The sequence below is a fragment of the Atta colombica genome, unplaced genomic scaffold (genome assembly GCF_001594045.1).
Source record: "Atta colombica isolate Treedump-2 unplaced genomic scaffold, Acol1.0 scaffold207, whole genome shotgun sequence".
Lineage (NCBI taxonomy): Eukaryota > Metazoa > Arthropoda > Insecta > Hymenoptera > Formicidae > Atta > Atta colombica.
Genome location: NW_017259302.1, coordinates 1,988,770 through 2,007,315, shown reverse-complemented (window position 1 = coordinate 2,007,315; position 18,546 = coordinate 1,988,770). Strand labels below are relative to the sequence as shown.

The following is an 18,546-nucleotide window of genomic DNA, read 5'->3' as shown; positions in this document are numbered from 1 at the left end:
ATATATATATATATATACTGATATAATTCTTTGATTACTTATCGGTGTTGTTATCGCGCTGAATGATGATAGATAAACGCAGATAAATATAGATAACATAAGCGGTTAATTAAGTGTCCTACAGGCGATAGAATTTCGTTCGTCCGTATTCGTAACAGACACGAGTGCTGGGCTTTGTTCGTTCATATTCGCCAAAAATGGTCCCTTCAATTGAACGTCGATACGTGCAAGGATACGAAAAGTTTCTTGAGATTACAAACTTAGGAAGTCCAGAACAGCCGAATTATGTTTTGTTCACCGGTACGAAACTACCGGACACCGGCAAAAGTTGGTGCTCGGATTGCGTAGAAGGTGAGTGAATCTTTCTTTTTCTTTTCGTGTCGACATAACCTAACTCTCGAGTATTATCTGGTATTAGGAAAAAGTAGGATAATTGTGCGCAGTAGATAATTGTGTGCCAATTTCCGTGATCGAAAGAATGTTGTTTATTGCAACATGTTGTGGAAAGAAACATCATATCCCAGTGTAGCACTGAAGATTAAAATAATCAACTTGAAAGAAAAATACATCTTTTGTTATAATTGGTAATCATGAAAATGAGACGATAAGTTCGTAATTTTTGAGGTTTTATTTCTACTAAAATGTATATTACAGTGACATTATCGCTTTATGGATTAACTTATAGATTAAGAAGATTTATTCATTAGTTTTAATGTTATTTGGATGTTTATTGAATATGGATCTGTGAAGTAATTGTGTGCATGAGTAAAATGTGCATAATTATCTCACACGCATTTATATTATAAGAAATAATACGTAGGTTTTTTCCGTTTTCATATAAATAATATTAAAATACATAACTTTATATTCAGATAATAACGTTCCTTACTTCCTGTGACAAAGTTTTCGCGTAACAACCCAAGTTTATATCATTTTTAATGTGCGTTAACAAGACTCACAATACACGATCTCGAGCTTGTGCAGATGTAAGTAAAAATTCCATTGAATTGCACTTGTCAGAATGAAAAGAAACGTGCATTTAATTGAGTTACATCACAAATAAGAATTATCTAAATTTAGTGTAAGTGAAAAGCTATAGTTTAATTTTTTTTTAGATGCCTCGTTATTATAAAAGAACATCAGATAAGAATAATAGGACTGAGGAGATCTTAAAATCAACGATTATGTTGTGAAAATCAATAGGATGAAAATTAGAGCTGCTGAGCAAAAATTCAATATTTCGGAATCAATTCTTAGAAAGAGATTGAAAGAAAGAAATTCGACATGTCATGTGCCGAATGACAAATGAATGAATGATATGTCATTGGGTCGAAAGCCAATATTTATAGTTGATGAAGAGAAAGAATTGACAAATCTTATTTTGAACTTAGCATAACTATTTTATGGATTTACTTCACATCAGCTTCGTAGAATGCTTTCGACTTTGCTGAGGCAAAACATGTTAATCATACGTTTAACAAAACGATTCAACCGGCTGACAAAGATTGGTTATATGTGTTTCTTCAGCATAACTCGGAAATAACCGTAAGATAACAAAAGGAATGAGTCTTAATAGAATTAATATACTTAATAAAGAAGAAATTACTCAATTTTTTCCAATTTACAAGACGTTGGAAAAGTATAGATTTCCTCCAAATAGAATCCTTAACATGGATAAAACGAGCATTACAATGGTTGGCAAAAAAATGTCTAAAAATATATGGCGCAAAAGGGACAGAGAGAATTGGAACAGCAACAATAGGTGAAAGGAGACCATTACAGCAGTGTTTTACGTGAATACATCTGGAACGTACATATCTCCAATGTTTTTTTGAGTACGAGAATGAGTATGTAGCTACAAAAGAATGGGCCTATTTGAGTGATTTATGCGTGTTCTAAAAATGATGACAAATAAGGGATTGTACTTGGACTGGTTACATCATTTTAAGAGCTGTGTAAACTTTACTTACAGGGCGAAGACTCTGTACTTCTGATAATTGATAATCATACAAGTTATATTTCACTTGAGGTTTTTGATTTATGTAAATCTGGTTTTATTACTGTATTTTCTCTCGCCCTTCACACATCGAATTCAATCTTTAGACTTGACATTTTTTGACCTGTTGAAGAACTCTTTATATAGAAAATATGATTTATACTTGAAATCGACTAGTCATAAAAAAATGACCGAGTATGATCTTGCAGAGGTGTTAAATAAGGCCTTTTTAAAAGTAGCTTCTATGGAGAAAAGTATGTCTGGCTTTCGTACAGCAGATTTTTACCCTCTAATTTCTGATAGATTTGACGAAAATGATTTTGCTCCATCAGTTGCTGAAGAAGAACTTAACTTCTTACTGAAGTTATTTTCGATTAATCAAAATTCAATTTCCATTGAAACTATCAGTAATATAGATAATTTGACTGATTCTTACAACAATGAGTGAGAGGCAAATCCAATATCAAAATCTAGTACTTCAAAAACTTCTGATCAAGTCAAAATTATTGATATTTCACTAATTTCTTTGAGAAAACCTCATGTGGCAACGTGATTCTCATTCAGAAATTTTAACTGCCTCAAAAACAAAAATTACAAGATAAATTGGAAAAATAGAAAAAGCCCGAAGAAAAGAAAAAGAATACCATAATGGTTATTCTACAATGTGCTTTTTATTTTCTATTTCTTACTTTTTGTTATTTTTTTACATTTTGTCTTTTTACTTTTTATCCGGTTTTTTTGTTTTATATCTCCTGAGATAAAAGTTGATGAACTTCGGAAGAAATAGGAAACATGTAGCAAGAAATACAATTGTCGATAAAACGGTTACAAAGGGGAAAAAAGCAAGAAGCAAAAAGTAAGAAACAGCAAACAAAGAACACTGTAGAATAGGCTTAAGAGCAGTTACAAAGAAAGCTAAAAAAACGTAAAACGTAAACAAAAAAACATTTTTGTAATCATTATATTTTTAAGAAATTTTATCGTTTTAATATTTTAAAACTTTTTTATTTTATTTTAATCATCATCTTTATTTATGTTATTAAGAATCCATTAATATAAACATTTACAATAAAAACAAGAGTAAAGAATGGGGGTGAGTAATATAAAAAATGTTAAGCGATTGTCGCTTAACATTATTCTTTGTTTTTTTTTATTTTCATTTATATAAAATCATGTTTGTAAAATCATGTTGTACATTAAAAGGTACTCATTAACCTTTTTGTCAATATTAAATAAAATGTTTATATCTTGATATCTAATAATTTTTGTTTAGCGCATTATTACTCGACCTATGCGTACAATTATCCAGCGAGATAAGGAATTGTGCGTATTTGCCTCATGTCACTAATAAATTAATCTATAATTTATTATATTAAATAACAAGTTAAGGTTATGAAAGTAAACTAATGAGGTTCCTTCTCCCCAAAATCCCGATTTCCCTGCATTCACAACTGCATTCACAACTGCATTCCATTCGTTGTAATATTAATTCTCGCTAAGATGTATATACAATTCCTCCATTTTCTCCTATCAGATCTCTTTGGATAGCCAGAATTGTTGGAAGCGAATTTTGCAAAATATCTATTGGAAATTTTCTCGGCAGCCTGAATGACGTCAAAAGACATGACGTCAGTAGGTCAAAATGACGTCACTGTTTGAACGTCATTAAGTATTGATCAGATTTAGTGTTTCATCTATAATTATTATTACTGACGCAAGAAATGCTGATGCTATCGTGTAAGCGTTAGTGAATTAAATGTTAAAATCTATTATTTTAGAGCCGGATTAAACTAGTGTTTATATAATTAGACATCGTTTATTTGATTAGCGTTTGTATATCTTACATCAGTTAATGCTTATGGATATTACTAAATTTGATTAATAATGATGTTTAAACGTAGTCACTGACGTCTAGTAGGCTAAAATAGACATCATTATGTTGTATCTTAATGTTACTATTTGGGAGAATGTTAGTAAAAATATGACAAAAGATGCTTTTCATTTAGTGACATAAATCGACACAAACATTATTCTATTTTTTTTTAATTAGAGAGTAATAAAGGAGAGTAATAAAGAAAGATATTTGTATTGACTTGTGTGCGATGAAATGGAAAGCATCCAATGTCTTGACTCCAATGACTTTCACCGCAGAAATGGAAAAAGTCTTATACATTTATATTCAAATATATCCAAATGTAATTTTGAAATTTCTTGTCAAAGTGTCATTTCTAGAAAAAATTAAATAATAATGAAATGCAAAAATTTAATATTCGTGAAATGATATAAAAAACCTACACAGTCGAACACAGTATTTTTGCTGTGTATAATCGTGTCGACTTTCAATTTGTATTATAATTGGAAAATACAGAATCATACACTACATTTTACAATGTCATCTTTATATGTTACTGGAAAGCATTCATAATCTGTTAATAATATATTGTGATAAATTAATTGTGGAATTCAAGCAGAATTTTCTATCTCTTAATATCTGAATTATATATTTCATTGACTATTGCATGTTCTAAAACTAAGTTCAATATTATGATCAATATCAGATTTCTAAAATACAGGAAATATAATAGGAAATGATACTATTGTAATGATAAAACGACGCATAAGATATCTATTTCCATAAATAAAAAAACTTTATCAGTTACCTGGATCTATAACGATTTTGTATTAATTTTTGTACAATTTATCATTTAAGAATATCAAAGTACAAATATGAGATTAAGAAATTTAGTTGAGAGAACTATTTGAAATATTTTATTAAATATTGTATTTTCATTAGTTAGTTTTAAGTTATTCATTTCTTAATTATTTTATGTATATTAAAAAGAAGAAAATGCAAATATGCATTAATGTTGATACAATTGGTTTTAGATAATTAGTGCATTTACTTAGAATTTTTCATCTTCTTTCAGCTGAACCATTTATTGAAACTGGTTTCGCAGATGCACCTCAGGGTACAATATTATTAACAGTAGAGGTCGGGAACAGGGCATTGTAAGTATATAAAATATTCATACTATTGCAATTGCTATTTTTATATGAATTATCTTGAGCATATATTATGTAATAATTGTTATTTAATAACATAAAATATATATAATATGCACCGTATATGTATAGATGTCATTTTAATTACCACAGGAAAATGTTTCAAACTGAAATTGTATCTAAAGGGAAATAAAATAGTAAAATTAATTTTTTATCAAGTCGTATTTTTAGATTAATTCTACTATGCACATTCTAATGTGCTCTTTGTTTCCTGTTTCTTACTATTTGTCTTTTGCCTTTCGGGTCAATAAGATAAGAGACAAACAGCAAGAAACAGAAAACAAAAAATACATGAATTAACCTTAAGGCCACAATCAAGATTATGACTATTTTTTTAAATGGAATTGCACGATTATTTTATATATGGATTCCTCTATATTTTTATGTGCAGAATAATTAGAAGAATCATTATGAGGAAAAAATCATACAATTTCATTTAAAAAAAGTGATTTCATATGACCGTGAAAAAATGACTTTCTTGAAAATTTTATTATTGTTTGTCTCCCTTTAGTTCATAAAACTTTCGTCTGAAACGTTTCTTCATATCTTTCATACTTTTCGAGATATTTACTTGCGAAAATTAAGATAGAATACATTGTATAACATAAAGAAGAAAATTTTTAAAATATCTTTTATTCACTTTCCTAGCTGGAAAGATCCAAATTGTCCATTCAGAACAAATCGTTGTACCAGGTTGAAGGTCTTGCCGACTTTAGTTAAATGGAGGACTGAAAAACGTTTAGAGGGTGATCAATTACTGAATTCTGATCTTATCGAAATGTTACTGTCAGATGTAGATGCAGACTAAAAATATTTGTAATATATATTTCTATATTTCTTTTTATAAAAATACATATTGAATTATAAATGTACATAAATCACATTTTTCACGTACGATTATATTGTATATCTATTCTTTTTTTATAATCATCCTTTTTACCCTACTTTGAAATAAGATATCGGAAATACAAATAAAGATTACTTAAATTTAACTAATATTTATTTTTTATGTATTTGTATATATATATATATGCTATAATTATATTGTAATAATCTACAATCTACACTTTTGAGCAATAAGATAAGAAAGATAAATAAACAATCAATTAGAATATTACTGTAAAATACCATAAATTACAAAGAATTTATTTTATATCTATATTACTATAAAATTATGACGTAACATCCTTCCGAAATTTTAGCGTGATATATTACAAGTATGAAATACGAAGAACTAATATAATTGTAAATTTTCTAAAAGGATCCATTTTATTACATAATTGATGCCACTGATGTTGGTGGTAACATACGTACGGAATAATGAACCTTCTTATTCCTTAGAATACTATAGGTATTATCAAAAACGACGTAATCTGAAATAAAATTTAAACAATAAAAATCTTATTGAACCGTATTTGTGAATAAAATTCAGATAACATCATTATTCGTAGAATGCTGCTCAAACAATATGGGCTTACAAGTCGTCGGAGTTTCGCAAGTTAATAATCCAATTTCATCCGATTGATGAGATGCAACCCTCCGAATAGGTATAACTTCTATTTTGTTTCCATTAGTCACGTCTTTTTTCAGAATTCCAAATTTGATGTCATGACCTTCGCTTCGAAATTCCCAACTGAATACAAGAATATGAATTGAAAGAGACTTCTTCTTCCGACATGTTTATTGTAAAATATTTACCTTAAGATGGAACCCACTTCGGGTGCAGAAATATCGAATTCTAACTTTCCTCCTTTCCGAACAACGACGGTAGTGTAATCCTCGTTTAACTTATCCATATTCTTGATGTATATTTCTTTAGGTACCTTACCACCTTGGCAGATCTAACAACAATTTTAATTATTTTTCAAAAATTAGTATATGAAATACGTTTTACATTTAAGGTTCCTACTCACTATAACTTAGTTTATATTATAACGTCAAAAGCAAGAAAAATATATAAAGAAAACTCTTGCAAACTATATTAAAATATATTGTTAAATATATTTTGAAAAAATTTCATTATATGGTTTATCGCTTTTGACATCATCAATCTGAAGAAGTCATGAATGATCAAAAGCCTTAAAGAAAATCAAGTATTATCTTAAAAAATGAATAATAAATGCTTCTTATAAAGTAAGATGCAAGAGTTTACAATAAAAAGCTGAATTCTTCGAGATTACAATTTTTTTTAAACGAAAATTTTTGAAGAAAAGTATTAATTTTAAATACTATATTAACATTTAAATTAAGAAGTAATCGAACTTATTAAAAATTATTCACATATTCTATCGAAGTTTTCATTTTAACAGCTATTTCGTGTTGTAATTTTGAAAAAGATTTAATTAAAATACTTTTGAAGTGTATTTCGGGTTGCCATCTGGATCCGTTAGTATTCCACCATAATGGGCAGGTAGTTGATCTTTCGGTATGAATTTAAGAAGTGCTGCTTTCCATTTCGATGGCTCGGTTTTGTAGATTTGTATTTTTGACAAAGTATAATCGTCCATAAATTTCTTAATAAAAGTAAAAGCGAAAGCAAAGACTTTTGGAGCTGCAACAATGTATATATTAATAGTTTCTTTTTCTGTTTCTAAAATCTTCTAAATAAGCCAATTGTAAGCAATTCATCCTGAACAAAATTCATGAAGAATTATTTCAAAAAAGTTGTTCACAGACTTTTCTGAATTTTTACATAGTAATAGTAATAATAATAATAATAATAATAACAATAATAATAACAATAATAATAATTTTTATCTTATTATATGTATATGCTAACTTATTGTCAAACGAGTGAGCATATCATTTTCAACGAAAAGAAGAATTATAAAAGGGAATAATAAGAAGAGATAATGAATAAGGATTAATATCTCATATAATATCTCATATTTCATTGGCGTATTCAGGCCTACATTTAAGGTTTTCTTAAATTTATCTTCAAATACACTCTACGAATTATTTCATTGGCTACTGAGCATCTAAAGATATATTTTAGGAAGCTTTAAGTTTGATTATGAATATGGGCAATTGAATCGGTCATCGCAGATAATAGCGATTAATTTTCAACCATTCAAACTATTTGATTTGGAAGAGGAATGAAATTGTAAAAATTTCTAAAATTATTTAAAATTAATACGCATTTTGCATACATAATGTATCATGATGTAACTCATTGATGATCCACGTGGTTTAAAAATGTATATTAATGGACACAACATGAAATAAAACATATTTTTCATATTTTATAAGCAATCTTTTTTTTAAAAGGAACAAACATTTAATAATTTAATAATACACTTTAAAATTTAATAATACATTTAAAAGAATTTTCAATCACAAACAAAAAGAAAATTGATAATGAGCAATATAATGCAACGCACTTATTAATGCATACGTAATATAACCAACGTCTGTCACTTCAATTGTAATATATGTACACTCACCGACTAAAAAAATCGCAACAAATTTTTTTCTATGGTTTTTGCAGCTTACTCACCGAGCGATTGATTTTTACTTACGGATCCATAAGTAAGAACCAATCGCTTGGTGAAACAGACTGATAAATTCCGAAATTTATTAAAAAAAAAAAAAGAATTGCAACCTTTTAATCGGTGAGTGTACACCTAAGGACTTTGATTCTTTTCCTTGAAAATTTTCATAAATTGAGAAATGATCACTTTTCTACATTAATGCTCATTGTCCGTGCGTGATTAATGACACGACTAAACCTTACGTCCGCTCACAAACTAAATTTGATGTAAAAATGAAATAACCTGAATTTTTGAAAGTTTTAAAAAAGTAACGAGGGAAAGAATTTAAATTCTTGAATATATCAAGAGCAAAGCAATTAAAGAACTACTGCACATATTATTATTTACGCACTAATAATCGCGGTGCACTCTCATTGTATTTTATTAATTTTCTTTTACAGTTCTCTTTAAATAGACAATATATCAAAGAATATTTATTTTAATTTAAACAGTAACATCTAAATAAAATCGTGCTTATGCACGATTGCGATTATTATATTTTATTAAACTTACCGTTGATCAGGAAGCACATCTTTAGAATTTCCGGATAGTTCGCTTCGTACATTTGGATGAAGGTAACAATAAGCTCGCCAGCTACACCGATAAAACAATAATAGAAAAAAAAATGACAGAATATTTTAAGAAGAATTTATTAATATTTTTACCTGGTTTCCACAAATATTGTTTAAGATTAAATCCTTCCATATCGAAAATAACGATTACTTGATTAGCAAGCTGTCCATGTTTCTTGGATTGTTCCTTGGCTAAGTTCAAATAACTATCTAACACTTTTATCATAAGTTTGATAAATTCCTTCTGTGTTATTACATGTAATGCTCCGTACATGTCCATACCGACAAATGGTATAACGATTACTGTAAAGATTATATCCATATATAATACAAAATAACATAAATTTTTAAAAAAAGATAAGTAGATCATTTCTCCGATCTTATATCAATTTTCATAATTTTTTTGTGCTTGTAAATTCTTTTGTTTTATTTATTATATCTTCTCCATCTTTTATACTTATAATATAAAAATAAACGTTTAATATTCAGTGCGATAACAAAAATTTGGCACAATTAAATGATAATTTTTTTTGTCGATTTCAGATTTATAAACATGCAGGAATAAAGTTTGAATAAAAATTACTTTTATTGCCAATAAAATTTGTTCGATGCAATCAAATTTTATGAATTTTTGAATATATTGTGTGCTGTCAAATAATAAAATGACTTTTTCAGTTAAAAAACACTCGAACACTTCGTGTTAAAAAACGATATTTCACATGAAAAAGAAAGAAAAAGAGAATCAAAAGGATTAATTAAAAAAGATGTTATGCTTCAAAGTAATCGTAATCATGGTCTTCATATGTTAGATATATTTTTGTATGTATGTAGGAAAAGTATCCTTGAGAGTTGAAGACCTTGATCGAGCAATCAAAATATTGAAACCTGTATTTCAGGTTTTTTATTTATCATATTTTAGTTTTTTTTTATTTTTTAGAAAGAATTATTCCGGAAGAAGATTTTTATTTCTGTTATATAATTTTTATATGATTTATTTATATGTATTTATATGTGATATGATTTATATCATATCTTTATAAATGACATCATACTCAAACTTTCACTGTAATTATATCGACATCATTGAAATTTATCAGTAGAATGTTTGCTTATTTAATATAATACATACCTTTTTATTATTATTATTTGCGATTATTATTATTCTCGAATTTGTTTTACAATAACATTTTATAATATTTCGAATAATTCGCAAAGTTGATCAAGTTACTTTTTATAAATTATTTATAAGTTATTTTCTATTATGGAATTTAAATATAGTAAATTTGGATATTTTATTTTTTATATTTTATTTTCGTATTATATTTTATCATTTATTCCAATTTTGTATTACTATTTCTATTACTTAATTTCTATAAGAAACATATAAAGAAAAATATAAATACATAAGGTAAAACCTTAAAAAATAACTTATAAAGTAACTTTCCAAACCTTGAATTTGAGTGTGTTTTTCTCACTTATTTAATATATATGTTTTTTTTTATAATACTGATAGAAATTGACATTATATATCATTTCAATTCATGATGCTATAATATAAATGCCATTTATGATGTTATAAATGTAAAAAGTAGATTTATGATTCAAAGATTGATTATGCTGACTATAACAAAAGAGATTTTACCTGGTGCTCCATCTTTGTCGAATCCACTTAATCCGTAAGGAAGGTATGGTTTTATTATTTCAGGAATTTCCCATTTGTCCAAATTATCAGCATCCCACTGTTTTCGCCATTCTATCGACTATAAATAAATATTTTTCTTCATTATATTATTGCAGAATATGCATTATACCATAAATTATCAAAATTATCAATGTTTTTGATATATATTTCTGATTATTCTGACATACACTAATAAACACTTGTATTGTATTGTTTCGAATATTTTACAATAATATCTATAATGTGTGGATATACCTGTGCTGCCATTTTTATTTTAATTAGATTTTAATAAATCTTAACAAATTTAATCAAAAGATTTTTTCATGCTCTTATTTTTTATGCAATGGCGCAAAATTAAAAAGTGTAACTAATTATACATACGTAACGTTTGTATCATAATACAAATGCATGAAATATTTCTATATGAAATCTTGTTCTTTATAACATTAACAAGAATATATAATTATCATATTGTTATAAAAGTTAAATTTTTTTCGAAAAAACGATAATAGATTAATTAGATTATGCTATAAATATATATCCATTTACTGCTTGACTTATTCAAAATAGATGTAGATGACAGAAAAAAATCACAGTTTAAATTTAAGTTACAATTTAAATAAATTGGCAGTATAAATAAAAAAAAATAAAATTTTTTAAAATTATAATTGTGTTTTTTAAATTATAACAGTCAAAATTCTTAGATTACTGTAATATAAGTAGGTTAAAACATATTTAAATTTATCATAAAAGTTATGCATCAATGTCTTTTTTTATTATTATAAAATTATTGAATTAAAAAAAATATATGTAAAAAATATCATGTATCTAATTCATCTAAATATTACGTTTGTAACAGAAATTCAAAATGATTTTATCATTTTGTGCTATTTTTCCGTGTAATATCTGTATAAGAATACGGCTTGTAGGTTTATATGTTACGGTGTAACACGTACCGTTGGAACGTCTTTAGTCGGTGCTAAAATATCCGAAGACACACATCGAAGAAAGAAATATTTCTCATAATTTATAGTTAATGATTTCAGGAATAACGGAATTTCACGCGGAATAGAAAGTGAAAAAAGATAATTTCTTGAAGAAATAACTCTAGAATATCCAGCCGTATTATAGATTCGATTTTCAATCATTATGAAATTTCTCAGCCCAAGAATAGTGACTTCGCGAATGTGTTTCAAAGAATCGGCACATTACTTTCGACTTACAAAACAGCATGTACAGAGAACAACTTTCTATTTCATAAAACATCTACGAAAATAAAAAAGCGGCACTGTTGACAGCAAATCTTCAATATTCGATATGAACCTGGAAGGATTTCTTTAATTTATTCGCGACAGACTTTTTTTACTGTGATTACTTTGAATGATATTGGCAATTATTTGATCGTTACTTATATAAAAATGATCGTTAAATTATCGTCTTGATATTAACAAATAATACACAAAAAAAACATAAAAATCTATTATGTTTGCTATATATTAAATTTATTTTATATATGTATGTATATTATTAAACATATATATTATACATTAATAAATCTTTATTATTATTAAATCAAAGAATATTTATAAATAATAATTTAAAATTTACATTTATCTATCTATCCTTGTTTTTATCTATTTGTATCTACTTTTTTTAATTTATGATGTGAATAACGTTTCTATCAGACGAATTAAATTGACAAAGAGATGGCAAACATCTTGACATTCTTGATCGGCATTCAGATCAAGATAGAAGTCACAAAAAAATAGATGAAGATTTCTCATCAAGACATGTCATACAAAAAAGTATTTTAGAATGCAACGAGCTGTGATGTGACAACGTTTACGCCTGCCGCGTTAATATTTAATGAGTCGCGAGTAATTCACGTGGCAGAGAAATTTAAAAGACTCGGTGACCGTATCCGGAACGTGTTTCACCAGACTTTCTCAATTGGATTCGTCTGTGTTTTGTGTAATGTGAATAGTGAATCTAACCTGAAGGAACGGAGGTCGAGTACGTAACCGGCGTAACATCCGGAGACAGGATAAATACATATGCATTTTATTTAACATATAAGTGAAATATGAGAATGTAAAATATACGATTGTAATATCAAAAAAACACGTTTTTGCACAATTACTTACGTTTCTCAGCATTTTTTCGGCTGCAGTAGGATCCCATTTTCTTGCTATAAAATATGACATCATTAAAAAAATAAGAAAAAATGTGCATTTTTACTCACATAGTTACAGAGTTATCGCGTTATTTATTTAAAATAAAATTTATTAAAGTATTCCAATAATATTTTTTCAATATTAAAAAACGTTTTCATTATGCATTGGCGTTGTTTATTGGATATATGAGTTGTAGCAATTTGTGTGACTCACAATTTTATAGAGGCAGCTAATAATAACCGATAATTTCGAGTTTCCTCAATTTTGTAGTTTTGTTTCAAAACAGTTTAATAACTTCGTTAAGTATCGCTTCGAAACATACACATGCACACATATAAAAATAGGTAAAAGACAATGGATGTCACGTCAATTTCTATGTGATATTTTTCACGATGCACATGACTACGTTATATACACATAACACAGAATAAAACATTTATTGATGTAAGAACGAGGAACAAAATTACTTTATAAATATATTAGGTGTAATAAAAAGAAATCCATTATTTTTCCATTCAATTTCATGCAAAAATAATGGATTTTCTTTTTCTACACCTAATATATGTGTATCATGTGTATTATGTTTGTTCGCGAACATTATAAGTAATTATATATTTATTTTTTTTTAACTATAATAATACGCTTATGTAAAAATTATATTATATTTTTTTTTTAGAAATAATGCATACTGACTTATGAGATCACGAAGCAGCTTCTTATTGTTAGATAATGAGATAATGCGTTCAGTACTATGCAAAAAAAAGCAATTTTATAAATGTAACTGTTGTAAAATTATTTAATATGATTGATCTTCCTTTTAATTCCTTATTGAATCTACCAAGGGGAACATCAGGTGATGAGGTTTTGATCAGGGATTTTGATACGCTTTTTACAAGCTGTTCTTGAACGAAGAAAAAATCGATACGTGTCCGACTGTTTCAGCCATTGGCCCGTAGTTTTGAAGAAATTGATTTTTTAAATAATTATTATAACAATTTGAGAAACGTACTGTATAAATGAAAATATCAGTATCTTTATAAATTTTATTTAATGTTATTAGTTTCAATTATTTTTTGTAATGAAATTGTAATGAAATTTCATGAAATTACATATTAGTTATTATATAATAGAATAAAATAATTAAACACAATATGTTTACAATCAAAAAGTAATTAAAACTAATAATATTAAATTAAAGTGAAATTTATAAAGATATTGATATTTTCATTAATATAGTACGTTTTTCAAATTACTACAATAATTATTTAAAAAATCAATTTCTTCGAAACTATGGGCCAATGGCAAAAAACGGCCGGATATCGTTTTTTTTTTTCGCTCAAGAAGCCTGTAAAAAGCGCATCAAAATCTCCGACCACTTGGTGTTTCCGTTATAAGTACATAAATCAATTATATTCAAGAATTTTACAACAGCAAAGATATTTTTTTCTGTTGAACGCAGCCATTATCAATTGATTATCGGGGAGAGAGGGTAGAAAGCCATACCTCTTAACCAGCGAAGCAGAAAGTAGTCATCGTGGTGTGACTGTAGGGTATCTTGCATTGATCGTCGGAACTGCATGAAAAGAGAAGAAAGGAAATATATAGATTTGCTTTGTTTATGTTTTATACTTTATATATTAATATTATTATTGAAAGTGTTCACTTTCGATTGCACAATTTTGTGATTTATGATACTATTAACATAACTTCATTTGATTTATGAATATTTATGAGAACGAGGAACAAAGTTATTTTATAAATATATATTTGTTCGCGAACATTATAAGCAATTATATACGTTTATTTTTTTTTTAACTATAATACGCTTATATAAAGATTATATTATACATTTTTTTTTTTAAATAATGCATACTGACTTCATTTTGCTTCGCATTATCGTTGCACCGCAACGTTTCCAACATACGACTCTTAATTAAGATTTATAGGAAAGAAATGCCAACGTGTGATATAATAATAATGATGTACGCAAGGAAGTGAAACTTCCTTGTCGATTTCTGTAATTATCAATTATCTTCGTGAGAGAAAGAAAAAGAGAGATGAAAAAGATCTGTACTGAGTTGTTACATTATTAAACCTAATCAAAGTCTACTTTCACTTAAATCCATATTAAGAACGATACGGAGAACACAGAGTTTGATGATATTAATATTTACTTGGCACATATCTTATATAAGATGTTTATTTTTAAAGATAATTATTATTATTTTTAAATAATATAATCCTTTTTATACTGAGAAATTTGCATTTTTTTTTTAAATCAAACATCTAGATATGCTACAAACTGACAGAAATAATAAAAATTAAAATTTAAAAATATTATCTCGTATAATTCATTAGTTTAAGGTTATAATTATTTTTATTATGATTATGCATATTTATTAATTTTTTACAATTTGATTTTTGTTGAAAATAATTTTAGTTTTTCTCTTTTGTTTAGGTTATGTAAATATATTATTAAAACTATAATAAAATAGAATTTACATTTTTTCTCGAGCGTTTATATCACTTGATTATTTTTAAAAGTTGCTTGAAGGATTTGACATATGAGACTTTTTACAATTCTACATATGAATTTATTAAATAATTTATGGTTATCGCCTTGAAGACGTGCATTCATTGAACAAAATATTTTCATTAAAAGAAGGAAAGGAAAGAAAAAAAAAGGAATATTGACTTATTGTTTTGCCATTAAGTTAATCAATGTAATTCTTTCTTAACAAAGAAAATTATTTGTATAATTATTAATCCAATTATCAAAACACGTGATTTTCCTAATGACAGTTATTCACAATATAAAGTAAATATAATCTATAACAAGAAAGTATTGCTGCAAGGAGGCAACAATTTTCGACTGGATTTTAAGTCTATAAGAGTAGCATGAATTGTAATGAAGTTTTCAGTAGAGTTGGATAGTTGAACAAGATTAAAGCGTAAAATTCTTCTTACGAAGAGCTGAAGGGAAAATCTTGCTTGCTATTTATATTATTCTATTAAAAAATCGTAAATTGTTTTATCATAAAATAATTGCCCTTCATATAAAATAACTGAAATATGATATGATGAAATGATATGATGAATATATGTTGATCTCTTGCGTGAAAGACATTATGACTGATTTCATTTCTCAATAAACAATAATGGAAAAAAAGGATGCAGATAGGAGTGAGAGAATTAGAATAGGTCATAATCATCGTCATCATAATTATCGAACGAAGTAAACCAGTTCTTTTTTTCAAGAATTGGACTTGTTTATAATTGCAATAGATTTTTTCTCTGCATGTATGTCAACTAAAGCTAATGGTATTATTTTGTAAATAATCGCATAATGAGCACAAACAGTTCTTTCTTTCACATCGTTTCAGATCGAGTATGAAACGCTAATTGAAAAAAAAAACACAGATTCTAATTGAACTTTACAGACGCTATCAATGTAACTTTTATGTTCGCTGTTTGTTTTAAATGCAAGAAGTAATAAAAAAAAGCAAAGATCTTTTGATGCCTTAATATTATCGTTTTTCTGCTATTACTAATCTATACATTTAGAAAGGTTCATTGAATACTCAATGAAGGTCGCACATGTTTAATCTCCGTCATAACTGCAGACTACAGTAGAAAGCCATTTATAGCGAAACGATAACAATCAACAATAAAAATGCAATATTTCTTTTCAATACAATTCTATGGTCTTTTACAATGGAATCGAGAGTAAGTTGCTTGAAAATAGAGATAAAATAAAAGAAATCGGGGATTTGTCACAAGGAACTTTACTTTCTCGAAAGTAAATTACGAAATAAATAATTGTTTTTGGAAAAAACTATTTACGTAAAATATAGATTGCAATTCGTTATAGAAAGTATCAGAAATGCATTGTGAAATAATATTTTTTTATAGCCAATTATGATAGCTTTGTTACGAAACAAACTCATATCTATACTAAACAAAAAGTTTAAAAATGGTTTTGTAGTAAACGAGCATTAAACATAGAAAAAATATCGTACATATTTTCCATGAAATTACGAATGCAGTATCATTAAATATTTTTATCCTTCGAATAACTTGTGACATAAGAAACGAGAAAAATTATATATAAGCGAGTGCTTTTTATTGATTAATATATTATTCTAATAATTAATGGCATTATTACAATACAAAGAACTTACGGAACATAATCAAAGTCTCTCCTGATCTTGTAATAAATTATATAAAAATAACTCCAATACGAATTTTTCGAAAATGGTTTTTGGAAATATTATATGCCTAAATTTTGTTTCTTAATAAACATGAATTTAATAAACATGAATTTAAAATTATAAAATTATAAAATTTTATTTTTAATTAATTATAAAATATTAATAAAATTACGATCGTTAGCTTGAATTAGAGAAAATAAGAAGATGTCGAAAGAAATACAAACTCTAGTAAACACGCTATGCCAAAACATTAACAATTAATGTTTTCCTTGATTTACTATTAATGATTTACTTAATTATTTATCTACAATTCCTATGAATTGCCAATGAATATCTCAATTACAAAAATAATTCGATAATTGCACAGAGAGAAACAAATATCTTTTTAAAATCATATAGCATGTTTATTAAATTTTTTTTTAATATTTTCTTATTTACCTAAAGTATTTATTTTATCTAAAGTCATAGACTGTTATTGCAAATTTCTACTGATATTTCCAAGACATTTTACGATTGCTTCACTAAACGAATTGAGCCGAGAAAAAGTCATTTTGCATATGCACGTCGCGATAGACATCTTGTGTGTGTGTGTGTGTGTGTGTGTGTGTGTGTGTGTGTGTGTGTGTGTGTGTGTGTGTGTGCGCGCGCGTGTATATTGCATCGATGTCATAATTCAAGACAGCGCGGGCGCCCGCGCTGGCGAATTTATATTACATTAGTATGCATTGAGGACTTTTTTAAAGTATGCAAGATTTGCGTGTGCTCAATTATTCTTAGTCGCGAGGCTGTGATAGCAAAGCTCCAAACATAACAGATGAAAGTGTTGCTACATCACCGGCATAACGTTTTTTTCTCGAGCAATAGGAAAAAACGCAAGAGTTGATTTAACTGATCACTTTATTAGTGTCAGATGAGTAAAACTTAATAAACTTTTTCAATATGTCACGTACTAGATGTTTTATCTTTTTTTTAATTTGAAATGGTAAAATTCTCAATATTAAAATATAGTAAACATATAAATTGAAACAGAGAAAAAACTGGTGATTCAGATTTTCTGCGTATTTTTGTGAATCTTAATTGACATAAAAAAAAATTTTCGACATAAAATTTAATTTAAGTTAATATTGAAACAAGGTTGTAAATCGAAAGGCAATCGACGACTCTTTTCTTACAATGCAATCGGAAAAGTGCCAATCTCTTCGCGATCCGCTACATCTTGCTACTTGAAATAAGTGCTCGACTGCTTACTATCCGTTCTAGATATCGGAGGTGAATGATCACTAGATTGTAAGAGGACTGAAGCAATTTCTCTACGCGCC

At 27.1% G+C, this 18,546-nt stretch overlaps 2 protein-coding genes and 1 long non-coding RNA gene across 8 annotated transcripts in view; 2 read left to right on the top strand and 1 right to left on the bottom strand.

The window, feature by feature from the left end:
- LOC108687510 (thioredoxin domain-containing protein 17-like) overlaps window positions 1-5,903 on the top strand; it is a 7,437-nt gene extending 1,534 nt beyond the window's left edge. For 2 of the 3 annotated variants that reach the window (XM_018193294.1, XM_018193295.1), the window contains exons 2-4: window positions 115-351; window positions 4,924-5,005; window positions 5,708-5,903. In XM_018193294.1, coding sequence (XP_018048783.1) covers window positions 198-351; window positions 4,924-5,005; window positions 5,708-5,867 — 396 coding nt within the window. In that variant the 5' untranslated portion in view covers window positions 115-197 and the 3' untranslated portion in view covers window positions 5,868-5,903. The remainder of the gene's footprint in view (window positions 1-114; window positions 352-4,923; window positions 5,006-5,707) is intronic. The other variant, XM_018193296.1, reaches the window with a different exon arrangement.
- Window positions 431-2,618, top strand: LOC108687512. The gene is made up of 3 exons (XR_001931747.1): window positions 431-608; window positions 873-986; window positions 1,116-2,618. It is a non-coding gene; the product is annotated as an uncharacterized LOC108687512 (long non-coding RNA).
- Window positions 5,873-18,546, bottom strand: part of LOC108687508 (SEC14-like protein 2) — a 40,672-nt gene continuing 27,998 nt past the window's right edge. For all 4 annotated transcript variants that reach the window (XM_018193291.1, XM_018193289.1, XM_018193290.1 and 1 more), the window contains 9 exons: window positions 14,520-14,589; window positions 12,987-13,030; window positions 10,804-10,921; window positions 9,255-9,464; window positions 9,103-9,183; window positions 7,411-7,610; window positions 6,758-6,900; window positions 6,538-6,692; window positions 5,873-6,432 (listed from right to left, as the gene is read on the bottom strand). In XM_018193291.1, coding sequence (XP_018048780.1) covers window positions 6,332-6,432; window positions 6,538-6,692; window positions 6,758-6,900; window positions 7,411-7,610; window positions 9,103-9,183; window positions 9,255-9,464; window positions 10,804-10,921; window positions 12,987-13,030; window positions 14,520-14,589 — 1,122 coding nt within the window. In that variant the 3' untranslated portion in view covers window positions 5,873-6,331. The remainder of the gene's footprint in view (window positions 6,433-6,537; window positions 6,693-6,757; window positions 6,901-7,410; window positions 7,611-9,102; window positions 9,184-9,254; window positions 9,465-10,803; window positions 10,922-12,986; window positions 13,031-14,519; window positions 14,590-18,546) is intronic.